Genomic DNA, 13,509 nt, shown 5'->3' with positions numbered 1-13,509 from the left:
AAGAATATCCTCAAAAAGTATTAAATGAATATAATTTCCAAGAGATTTGCTTAGAGTGAAAAATAGTATATCGAGAATGTGAAAGACAGGACTCCGTTACAATCCGAACGACTATGAGGTTCCTGCGGAAGTAAGTAAGTGCATTCCGAAAACAGTACGATCCGCTTATAGCCCTCTTATTATACTAAGTCATTTTTCATAGAGACAACCGGAGGGACCCAGAGTAGCAGACCATAAGATCACAAGTTAACTTTAACTAACAAATGTCATTGCTCCGGTTTTTGCGCTCAAAACTAGGTTATTCTGAGAACTCAAAATTAAGAAAACTGCACAGAACATTCCACGGTACTGGAATTTGAGATCGGAAAACTACTTAATTATTGAAAAGATAATGCCCTATTTTAAAATTTCTCAATGTAAATAAATATTTGACCTTTGTATGATGTTTTGTGTCTGCGCTCATGTCGAAAAAACGGTGCATCGCTGTACCGTTTCATTTCCTACCGTTCGAATCACTTAATCAACACAAAACATACATTTTATCAACATTGGGGCTTAGTTTTTGATTAAGCCAGCATATTTTTAAAATTGCAAAAATTTTTGTTTCTCTTAGTAATTAACACCTCTGCATCTCCTTAGCCCTCCTCAGCGTTACATTTTACACTCCATGATTTGGTATGGGTATAAACCATATTTTGGTCCCAGACTCTTCACCTTGTTTCCATTCATGTCATCCATATCAACAACAATCTTCATCCCTCTTCCTTGCCTGCTAAATAATCTCTCATTTGTCATGCCCTCCTATTTGTAAATTAAGCTGTACCCAACGCCCCTCATGTCCTTACTGCTTCGCATCTATTCTTAATTTTTTCGTTTTGCTATGATTTATTTGCATCTCATGTCTCTGGCACTGATTTTGCTCAGAAATGGCTATTATTTATCTCCTGGTTGCGCAAATAAACCTTGATCATCAGCAAAATCTATCATGATACTACCCTACCACCCGCCTACTTTGACTCCTATCCCTTCCATACCAAATTTTTGTTGGTGCTTCCTAGCATTTCACTTAATTTACAAAGCACAGCTAATAATTAACTACCAAATTTACTGACCACCCATTCTTACTTATTACCCATTCAGTTTCCCAATACTTTAAACTCAAATAATTAAATCAACCATTTTTCTGCAATTTTAATGTTTCAAAAATCATCCTCACTGTATAATGTACCTTATTATTTATCATTGAAGAAAATGTAAAAGTTTGATCTTTTATCACAAAATAAAGGCTCAGCTGGTAGTGAGAATTTCATATATTTTAGTTTTTCATAGAAGAGAATCAATGCTTGAGGGGCGACGAATTTAAACGCCTCACCTTTAGAGACCTATGAACGCAAATTGCTGAATAAATGAAAAACTCCAATAGCCGTAAACAGGTACAGACAAAGCTGTTTACGGCTATAGGAGTTTTTCATTTATTCAATAGTACTAGCTGTAAGAGTTCAATTCTATCAATAACGCAAATTGTGTTTGTGATAAATAACAAATTGTGGTAATTCTTTAAAGCTGATTGTGGAGTTATCGAAGACAAGTGTAAAATCATTCTCATTTCTCACTAATTTGCACAAAACACCATAAGTTTTTTTTAGTTCAGTGTGATAGGTTCCGTCATGGCAGGGCACTAGTCATACAAAAGTCAAATGCCGTTCCATATTGAGATTGAAATACACAGTCTGTAATGTTTTTTGCTGTTACGTACATTCACTGAACTAAGGGTTTGATATCATCTTTAGTTCTCTATGAAATCAGGTAATCACTTTTTAATACTCGTGGAGCAATCCAGAATTTTACGCAGGTCAATAGAATGATATGAATTTCAATGATCGCACTATTTTAAAACATTACCAAGTACGTAGAAATCGGAAAGTTGATTTCTCAGAGATGCTATCCTAAATTGAGAGAGTAATTTTGGCAAAATTGTACGCACAAATTGCATCTTTAGATGATCGATGACGCCGACATGAAAAAAACCGAGTAAACTAATGTATTTATAATCATGAAATAAATTAACAGTGTGAAAAAATGTTTACACTGGAATAAATTGATCTAGGCTAGGTATACTGATTGCACTGATCGTGGTTTCCTTACCTTGTTGAAATCCGCCAGGTCGGCGATCTCGTTCCAGAGGTTGATCATGATGTGTTGGTTCTCGGCCAAACGGGAGGCTGAGTATTCGCCCCTCTTCTCCATAAGGGTGGCTCGGAGGGCCAGGCATTCGAAGTCGTGGCGGTCGAGGTAGCCATTATTGTCGACGTCTGCACCCAGGAAGAAACGAGGAAAAAGAAGAGATGGGAAAAAGTGTGTTAGTTAAAATCTCAGTATTGGCGCCCATGATTTATCGAATTTAAATTTTGCCAAATACGAGTATGAAAAATTTAGGTTAATATTTTGACTACAAAAGATGGTATTCACGATAGGTTATAAAATAAGGATTTTAGGATAGGGTATAAAATAGGGTCAGATCATCATACTCTACTGCAATATAGAACATACCAGTGCGATGCTGGGGTGGGGTTCTGTAACATAGATCAGTGTGCAAGTCATAGGATTCTTCGGCGTCCTACTATTTCGATTTACCCTGAGGGATTTCGTCTCTTACATGTACATAGACTATGTTGGTAGAGCATAAGGCCTCTGACCACAAGGTTCCGGATTAAAATTCTAGGTATATTTTGGATTGTCAATTTAAAAACTAAGCCTTCAATTAAATTTTTCTGGTTACTGGAATTTCGTTGAAAGCAGAATCGTGCCTCTAGTGGCGAAAATTTATTGAAAGTTCTTGCAACGGATGATAATTCGTCCGTCAGCAATTTCGAGAGCGGTGCAATTAATAATTGGCTAGTATCATTAGAACAACAATTCTATTAAGTTGTATTCTTAGAGGTAAAATCAATCACTATTCCCAATCAACCATAACACCCAAAGGGGTTTTGCAAGCGCTCATGCGATTCATTCGCTGGTATTCATTAGTTATTGAATGCGAAGATTGTTTCTCTAAATGCCTCTACTCTCGCTCATTTAATGTAATTTTTTTTGGACTTCACACCTATTTCATCTTACTTCTTGATTTGCTTGTTTGCCTCTCAGTTTAACTAAACATAAATATTGACCTTCCAAAATATTTAAAATAACCTGAAAATGTGTACTCACAACAGGTTCATTTAGAAGCACTAGTTCATGTTCATCTGAATTTTTCACAATTTTCGTAAAATAAGACATCAACCAACATTGACCGATAATAACAAGTCCATTCTAGAAGAGAACTCTTTAAAAAATTGCATGCGCAATGAAAAAATCCGATTGCTAAAATAGAATGCTATTGAGGAGATTTGACAACTAAAAAGAGGAAAAAAAAGATGTGCACTGCCCGGGAATCGAACCCGGGTCGCAAGAATGGGAATCTTGCATGATACCACTACACCAGCAGTGCCGTGGCATCCTCTCCGTTAATTTACATCTAGTGCAGCAATCACTAATTTGGTCGTTGCTGGAAATAAAATCCAGTGTGTTACCTCTTGCGTAATATGCCGTGAACACAGTTACAATTGAATCGCGATAAGATTTTTCTTAAAATATAATATTCGATGCATTTTTGGAAACTTATAGGGGGGGTAGTTGTTTATATATCTGTTAAATGATTCAGATACGCTGGAAACGAAAATTATTACAAAAAACCGAATCGATGGCAATTGGTCGCGATATAATAATTACATTTTTTTCTCCCCTATTTGCCCTTCTCAGGGGCAATATATTTCTTCGATAGAATACCATGCACACCGACTTCTTAGTTAAAACCGCAGAAAAAGAGTGAGATCTGAAATGACTCGATGAAAATATATAAATGCAATCCACGAGGCTCGGAGTGAGTCGAAGGAAAGTCCATTATGACGTGTTTACTCTCCTGAATGCTTTTGAGACGCCGGCATTCTGCAGCGATGTACATCTAAGCACATTGTGAACTTACTGGTACGTCTCACGGTCTGGGCATATTTTCCATTCCGTATCCTTTCCCTTCTGCTCTTCCGTCCCCGCTACTAACTTAGGCGTCCTTCGGAGAAGCGTTTGTACTCTTTCCCCATTCTCGCCCCACCCCTTCCACGCTCACTAATCTCCCTTTCATGCCCTCTAAGGGGTTCTACGCGACCGAGTCTGCTCGCGAGAATATCCATTTCTTGGTCTGACAAAGGAATAAGGAAAGAAAGAAGTTGAGGGAAGGATTTTTTCGGTCGCTGGAGAATGGAATCGGATTGCTCACTATAATGGCGTCGCGCTATTTTCTCGAGCGCGTACTTAAAATGAGCAACTTTTATAACGGGAAAACCTTTTTATTTCGACCCCCTCAACAGATGGATTTTCTCGGATATTTTGTTTTTAATGCTTACTCCATCAAGTATCTTCCTTGAGGTGCCCTGCACTTGGAAGGGACGTTAACGTGGCGACCGCAATTTTGTGCGTGTGGTCAATTATTTATCCAACTAGATACTCTGGTTTCATCCCCCTTTCCGGGTCGAAGAGCCCGGACGAATCCGTAGAAACCCACACTTTTCATTTCCCATTTGAAATGATTACTGCGAGCTATTTTTTTAAATCTCATCTTTAGAGGGAATATTCCAATCTTTTTTTGTCACCAGATGAGATTCATAGATAATGGATTAGCCTTTACTTATAATCGATCTTCCTTCAACCTGCTTCGCTGGTCTCGTAATGAAGTTGAACTGGAATGCTAACATTTTGATCACTTTTTCCTAGGGTTTAAAAACTCCGCGATGAGACTTTGTCCCTGAAGATCTTGCCCCACCTTTTTATCTTCCATTTTGACTTTTGAAGGTAAAAGCTGAGACGGGCGTATTTTTCCGCGAAAAGCACCAGGAGGTTTTCCCAGTAAGTATGCGGCATCAGCTCGTCACGTTTGAGGTAATTCATATGCTCGCATCATTTACACTAGTACCCGTCGGAAAACAAAGTGAAATATGTACGGGCCAACCGAAAGGTATTTGTGATCTTACATAGTGACAAAGGCAATGCAGTTAAAAGTGAGAAGATGCTCATATTAATTAAGTAGTTCTTGGTCTTTTTGTCCCTTTGATTGAGAAAGCAGATGGAATGGTTCATCATTAGTATTTTAAACCTTAGAGTGATTCATTGTATCCCTCCATCCTTTTCTATCCAGTGTTAATTCCATTTCAACTCCTGATAGATTTGCTATTTTACGTCTTTCATAAATTGTCCTATATTCTCATCCCTTGGTATTCCTCGCGGGATTTTCTCTTCCATTTTCCTTCTGTAATGTTTCTCACTAATTCATAAGTTAAGTGTAGTCCAATTCATGTAGCTCTTCTTTGCCGTAAAGCTTCCCATATGGTCCTTTCCTCTTCTGTAGGTTTCCTCGTTCTTCAATTTGTCCATTCAATCTTCAGATTCTCCTCCAGCATCATATTTCAGGGGCTTCTATTCTTCAGTGGTCCATTTTCCAATGTTTCATGTCCCTGATCCGTAGAGTGCTCCATGGGAGATCCATGCTCCATGCCATGGTATGGGTAATTCCACAGAAATTATTCAGGTTAATTTTTTCTTGCTCATATCGGCGAAATGTGACGCCTCTTCTTGACGCACAATCAACTCAGAGCACCACCTTTAATTTCTCCTGGGGACGTGGGAATATTGCTGTCCCCACCCACTCTCTTTCTCTCTTTCTCCTTCAACCCATCTAATTTCAACCCACGCTTTTAATCCCTCAACGCCCTCACTTCATGTTGCCCAATCTTTCAGAGGGAGGTAGAATGCTTTGGATATAGATTTTTTCCATTAAAACAATTCCTAAAATTATCTGTTCATGCGTCTGTCTTCAAAATTTGGATCTTCTTTGTACGCTTCAATAAATGTCACGCGGAAAAACTGTGGCATTTACGTTTTATGAAAATGTCTAACGTGTCAATAGCAATAAATTTAATGAAATGAACACACTCCTTAAGTGTTTTCTCTCTATTACTCTGAGGATTATATTGCTTCCTTGCTGTGCAACAACGGGGCAGTCAAAAGGGCCACTCGAAGGGAATGAGTTTGAACTTTTCTGGAGGTCATCCTTTAAATGCTAAAAGTAAAGGGTCAGCACAAAGAACAAATGAAACGTACACATTTGGAATTGGAAGCATACCTCATTGTTTGCTCTAAAATGTAATGGAAGAATTATATTTTTGCATATTGATATACGAAATGTCTACACTGATCTAATTAATTTCTAAAATGAGCCTTATATTTAGGAATTTTCATAATAATACAATCTACGCTCGATATTTTTTATAATGAAATTTCTTTAAGCCAGTTAAACGTGAATGTTTTTTTGGGTAATTTAAATATTACCAAATTGGTATTGGTAGAGGAGCATATATTTATTGTGCTGGGCAGCGATAAATAAGACATGGGAATCAAAATTTCTTATTTGATATTGATTATATTCTCCAGCAAAGATATCACTAGTTCGTCAAGCAGCTTCTCATTCATCTCGTATTATCTGCCATTATGAATCACATTTGATAGAAACAGGTCAATTTAACTTGAGGAGTGCAAAGCTTTGTATTCCTCTTCCGTGAAATTAGAGCATCCCCTTGGCTGAAATGTTCGACCAAGTTCGAAGTGGGCGGCCGCTTGAATTTCGGGAGACAAAATTTTGGAATTAAAAGCCTCAAAGTAATTCATAAACCATGGGAGAAATATGGTAATATTATTGGGTTTCTACATTGAGAAGTAGTTTAAAAAAGGCTTCTGCTGTAAATCAAATATACATGTAAGAAAGAATATTACTAAGCCAAGTCTCTATAGTCAACTACATTATGCAAACAATTCTTTGTATTTATTTATAAGAACAAAACTTTGAATGCATTCATACGAACAATGCTTTGTATGCTGAATTAGCTCTCTAATTTCAACGTTATTCACTGGAATAACGTCATTTATGGGAAAAGCTCATGCATAAAATGGGAAAAAACAATATACTTAACTTTTGAAAATTTCAAAATGAAGAAACTTTAAAAAACAAAAGTCATTTCTTTTGAACCGTCTGCTAAAATACCATAGGGAATTCTGGCTGAATGCAGTTAATAAGATGTCTAGGACTCTTCCTGAAACATGCATGCATATGCGTTCTATTTCGATGCCCTTGTTATCTCCACTCTTATTAAACAGAATATATTATTGTTAGCGTGATACGCATTATTGTAGCCTAAATGATGGGTTTAGGGTGCTTAATTTTTTGATAAAATCACCAGAAATTGGAGAGGTATGGTGAATATCAATGAACGTGAGATAGATTTATGGATTATAGACAAGTGTGAAAGAAGTGTGCTACGCTGGTTTGGTTATGCTGAGAAAATAGATGAGAATCGAATCACCAAGCATACCCGGTTTGACAGTAACGGGGCTGATCGGAAAAGTCAAGAGCCAGGAAACCCTCAAGGCGATGAATCATAGAACCATCTAAAAGAGACTCGTATGAATGTGACGGAGCCAAAAGAATTGTGCAAATATGAAGAAAAATGAAAGAATTTAGTGAAAGTGAGAAATTTTCATAAATTTGCTTAAAACCCTTGGCTTTTTTGGCTTTGGCTTACGACCCTTGGCTTGGCTTTTACATTTATCACGAATAGAGTGGCGGCATGATGTGTATACATGCTTTTAATGGTTAGCGGTGTTGTAACAAAGTCAATATTCCCTTTATCGTAATGCAATTAACTAATTCCCTAGTCCAAAAAAATTGCAATTTCCTTCTCCACTCTCCCCTTCTCTTCGACGCTACGCTCATAATACCCACGTTCTTTATTCTGTGCGCAAAATGTAACACATTGTTCGATTCTTTTTCGCGATGAAAACTTTCAATGCCATGTCAATCTCTTTCTTGTCCAAATGGTCGATGACCACCCAATTAATCGTTAGGCGCCACCCCCAAAAGGGAACCCGGGAACTAGACATGGGGAGTATTTTCAATCGATGAGGAATATCAGCACAGAAACCAATACACCGGATAATACCGTGAGTGAGCAAACAAAAGTGAAGTTTTTAAAGCTCGACGGCATGAAAATTTTATTGACAATCTCTGTATAGAATCGCGTTTTTAGATGCAAATGGGCATCTGTTTTTGAATCAATTTTATGATCATTTCGAAGTGGCAGAAGAATATAAACGAGGTTGGAGGACAGGGGAATATTACTCGTATGTTCTGATGATTTCGTATCTCCTACGATAGACTGGCGAGAAAGATATTTAGATGACATTTTTAAACTTTGACAAAACTATCAAAGGTCTTCATGGACCTTGGTATCTCAATATATGTGCGATTGACTCCTTGTCAAATCTATCCCATGGCGAATCAACGGAATTAGTGCAATTCCAAGACGGTATCCAAAATAGGCCATCGGTTAGGAACAGCACGCTTAAACTGTAAAATGTACTTTTAAGACATGGGAATTGAAGTAGTTTGGCTGCATTTGAGCAATGAGCTCGAAGAAAACGAACTTAGCAGAGAGAAAGAGAAACTAAGATGTGTTATAAATAGAAGGGAAATAAAGGAGGATTTTATTGTAAAGTCGAAGAAGGCAAAACTGTTGATATAGGAGATGTTGAAAGGTATCAGTGTGGTGAAGGCTGTGATAGAAGGGAGAATGCTGGATTTTTTGGGAGAGGCATGGAGGGAATAGTCATTTATATAGTACAAGAGGTGGAAACTATACGGATGTGAAAAGGAAAATGAATTCATATTTTTCGGAGGGGTTTCAAAATTTTTAAGGATGTAGATTTATTTTTAGGATCGCCCGAGACCTATATTTCGCAGTCTAATAAATAAATATCTTATAAATACGAAGTGTGACGGTCGTTCCACTCGTATTTATCATTCGAGTCTGCCTTGCGTGACGATCAAAAGGGCGCTTGGAAGTCACGAGAGTCACTGAACGAAGTCCCATAGAAGGAAAAGACTTTCGCAAAACATATCGCGTACCCAGGGATCAGTCGAGCGAGGAAGAAATGTTGGAAGATTGCTTATCTTAAACTTATAAAAAATTTCGTGAAAATCATTTCCTTTCATGGGCATATTGACTATGAAAGAAAAATATTTTACCAATTTCTTGAAAATGTGTAATTTTCATATTAACTACTTATTTTAAATGTCGCATAATCATCGATAAAAAAATTAAAACAAAATTTAATATTTATGTTGCATGTCTGGGTAGTACACTCCATTGATACGACTCGCAGTTTATCATGTAAAATGGATTTACTCCGAGCAACAGCCGGGTACCCAAGAGAGAGAGCGATCGTCCCCTGTCCCATTCCTTGACTGCGCGATTGATAGTGCGGCAAAAATTTGCTACCACGGAATAAATATTTTGTTTCACTCCAATTTCTGCGATTCATTCCTCTAAAATATACGTCATTATCTCCCATAAATCTGACTATTGAGTCTGAGTTACCTCGGGCCAATATTTGTCTGATTTTATGACTGAAGATAGGGTTGTTTTATAACCCAACGAAAGGGTGGCTATCTGTATACGCTTGACATGATATTAAAACGGAAAGTAGTTCTCCAATGAAATTCAGAGTTTTAATCCCTGTCTCCCGTAATCTTTTCAGATATTTTAATCCATAGACTTTGGGAAAATCCTTATTAGCTTCGTTTTGATTTTTGGGATCAATGATGTGAAAGTTTCTGTAAATGGAGAAAATAATATTGTGACCACATTGTATCACGAAAGAATAACCACCATTAAAATTGTTGGCAACGTAATTTCAGAACTAAGCGACAACATCTGAGCAATGATTACCATTCAAAATTAGTCGAATATCGTATGCTACATTAGGGAACATTAATTTGAACTTAATATTTGAATATCGATATCATATAGCCAGAAATGAAAAAGAATTTCATGCCAGTTCTTTGTTATTCCTCTTTAGTTATGGTTACAGTCGATGTAACTCTGGTGTCCTACCTATTTTTAGATATTCTTTTTGACTTTATTGAAGCCTTCTAGATTTTAAAAATATATTTTTCTATATGTGAAGAGACAGCAGTTGTGTTCGTAAAACCTTTATGGCATTATCAAATAGCTCCTTACTAGACAGGAAATTTTAATATCTCAAAAGTAAGTTATACTTCCACTAGAGTTGTTTCTAGCTTTTTTCTTATTCTATCATAATGAGTTTTTAAAATCTCCCATGTGAGGAAATATTAGTTGGAAGGGGTTAGGAATAAATTTCGTCCCCCGTCCCTGTTTCCTCTTGCCCATCTGACCATTTCATTCCAAACAGCGGGCATATTCGTCGCATTTTGCCAGGGTACAGGATACGGAGAGGGAACCGATGTTTGCATTTTTATGACATGGCCATTAAAGGATTATGAGAACCTTTTTGGTTGGGATTTTGGAAGGAAGAAGTAATAGGAAACAGCCGTTTTGTTCCCTCCCCTAGAAACTCTGTTTATGGCAATGAATGTAAAATATGAACTCCGCTGTAGTTTAAAATGATGAAAGATACGTAAAATTCAACTACACCTACAAAATTGCAGAATTTAAAAAAAATACCGTTTGCCAAAAAACAGCCTTGCAAGTCTGACGACACGTGTCGCAGATGAACGAGGTGTTTGTGATACTTTTTTAAAATGGCGTGCACTTTTATGAAATGCAAATTGGAAGTGATATGCTCTATGTCAATTTTAGTCACCTTAAATAATATATCAGAGGGAAAGAGGTAGTTTGAATACGCTTTGTGATCGGGTCATGAGGACAGAATTTTCGACCGGTTTCATGCTGGTAAGCAACTGCCCCGCAGCGTGCTGATATTAGAGTACTAATTCAATTACTGATGTCATACATCAACTTTACCAAACGTACCAACTTAACTAATTTACCAATCATTCATGGACCGTAACAATAGAGTAGTGATGTCTTCGTAAACATACGTTGTGATCTCAATTCGAAACGGGCATCTCAGGGAATTACAGCAAGTAGGCTAAAGTGCCATCATTCAAGAGGTTTATGATCTATGAAGGAAAAAAGGTAGAACACGAATACCTTTTCAAACAAATGTTTCAAGTCGATCGTTTTCCCCGGTGGAACTGAATATATTTTTTTTAGGGCTTGTCTTTTATTTTTATAGCCCACATTTACCCTTACGCCTTTTTAATTGTATATTATTATAATATTTTCTGAATGCTATCATTCTTACACGTCCGTATTTTCTTCTATGTCAACAGGTCAAGGGGAAAACATTTAAAAACAGAAAAATGTAGGTAACAATCTCAGTATTAACGCCCCGTCGCGGAAAACCTGCCGGACGCAAGGCGTTGTTTTCATGATGACGATAAACTAAATTTACTAGTGTAATATTTTATTTTCTGTAGCTGTGCTCAGTCACAGGTGCAGAAATCTACCATAACTTCCTTCTCAGGTCACAGTGGAAACGGGTGGCTGGCTTTACGAGCCAGCTGGTTTGCGTATAAGCCTGCGCAGGTTTACGTATCAGAGCACGAGGGACAAGTTTTCATACTTTTGTGATAGCTAGATTATTTTTGACTGTAAACGTTATCACTTACGAAACACACCAAATACGCAGAGATAGTGTCGGCGATGGAAATAATGAATTTCATGCAACTTCGGTTTAAGACTCCAAAATTAAAATAAATCGGCATAAAAGTCGTCATTTTTATTTTTAATAAGATCAAAAGACTTCTACTAAATTCCCTCGTGTCGATTTTCAACCAATTAAATGAACATGGCATTAAAAAATAAGGGTGTTTGCCCCTGGGATGTTTTAAGAAGAAATGTGGCGATCATTTTACGCGTACCCAATAGTCTGCCTAAACTAATTACGATATCATAGTGAAACAAAATTAACTGATGAATCATGGTTAACAGAATTAATTAGTACAGTGCGCAAGGAAGTTTTACGAATTATGATCACGTTCATGAGAAAATCCAGCTGTTATATGTTTAACATATACCTCATTGTGCTGACCGCTCAAAAAATTGAGGTTCTGGTGGAAATTTCATTTTACTGCTGTTCAAAATACTGACGAATGTGACAGAAATAGTTCTCTCAAAAATCAGAATATTGAGGATGTCATTTATGTTTTGGGAAATATTTCTTGATTTTTTTTGATTAACTTTGCTTTATATATTTATGCCATCCATTTCTAGTTCTTTATTATGTTTCACAAGATTTGTTGTTTTTTTCCTTAAAGAAGGACCCATCCCTTTCCACGAGCAAATGTGTGATCCGAAACTCTTAATATGGCAATCGAAAGGCACGTAGGTAACTTAATGTTATAATTCACTTGGTCAGTCCGTGAACAGTGGAAATACGTACTAAGGAAAATAACCACTAAAGGTAGTAACACCAGTTTCACCAGGTTTACAATTGCGATTTATGAACATAGAACGTGTTTATGAGAATTATTCTGGTTTACGAAGAAATATTTTAGGTTGTCAGTTTTGATTACTCAATACAGCAAACTAGATGGGGATTTTGTTAGTAAATTAACGATTAAAAATAAAAATATTTTGTGGAGAAATGGAAAATGGACTGAAACCTTGGGATTTCGAGGGACGCACGTTTCATTTTCGTCGGCAGTTATCCACTTGTAATTTGTGATTGCAAAATTGTATTTATCCCTTTCGTTGAGTTTGTCTAGTATACGTGACCAGTACTAATGGACTGGGATTACAACCTCCGTTGTCAGGGGTAATTTTGTATGCATGAGATAATAGGATTTTGGGTTGGCGAGTTCATTGATGGTCTTCCCCTTTCAAGGGAAAATGCGAAAGACTTACCATTTCATAGTGTTCTGAAAACAGCATACTCATCAATTTGGCGTGGTGTTTGATTATTACACGACTGACATCGAACATGTGGATGTATATAAATAGGGTAGTTCTGAGTAAAATAGTGTTCATATCTCATGCACTCGTACTCCAAATGGCGGTTTAAGAGACATTGCCATAAAAAACATTTGAAATATTTCTAAATTATTCTGGTTGTAATCATGATAGAGCAGATTAAGGATCTTAATTAGGTGTACTGCAATAATGACAAATGCAAAGAAAAGCAGAAACCGTTAACTGGTACTCTCCGGGAAACAATTTAAAGTCAAAGGGAAACAATTAAAAAGGCAAAGAAATAATAGTGAATAGTGAATTATTGGTGTTAAATATCACAATAATTCATTAAAATTCTGTGCAAAAACTCTTAGATACCACGTGAGACAGTTTTGTCCGCCTTTAATATAAATAATAGGGTACCTTGGTCTTAATAACTGCTCAGGTAGACTTCCAAACTGGAGGTTCACGTTCTAACAAATTTTTAGCACGCTCGGAATGTTTCATTTCAGCATCGCTTACCCTGTTTTTTTTCATATTTCAAATTCTATTTTAATACAATTTTAGGTTTGCCTGCCGGATAGAATATTTC

General features: G+C 36.8%; 1 protein-coding gene and 1 non-coding gene across 5 annotated transcripts in view; both read right to left on the bottom strand.

Annotated features, from left to right (window-relative positions):
* The window catches only part of Scp1 (Sarcoplasmic calcium-binding protein 1), a 258,498-nt gene that overhangs the window by 21,935 nt on the left and 223,054 nt on the right, over positions 1 to 13,509 (bottom strand). For all 4 annotated transcript variants that reach the window (XM_071595328.1, XM_071595331.1, XM_071595330.1 and 1 more), the window contains one exon: positions 2,146 to 2,312. In XM_071595328.1, the coding sequence (XP_071451429.1) occupies positions 2,146 to 2,312 (167 nt within the window). The remainder of the gene's footprint in view (positions 1 to 2,145; positions 2,313 to 13,509) is intronic.
* TRNAG-CCC (transfer RNA glycine (anticodon CCC)) lies at positions 3,417 to 3,487 on the bottom strand. The gene has a single exon. It is a non-coding gene; the product is annotated as a tRNA-Gly (tRNA).

Source organism: Hetaerina americana, unplaced genomic scaffold (genome assembly GCF_022747635.1).
Source record: "Hetaerina americana unplaced genomic scaffold, ioHetAmer1.1.p SCAF_7, whole genome shotgun sequence".
NCBI lineage: Eukaryota > Metazoa > Arthropoda > Insecta > Odonata > Calopterygidae > Hetaerina > Hetaerina americana.
This window is presented reverse-complemented; position numbering and strand designations above follow the sequence as displayed.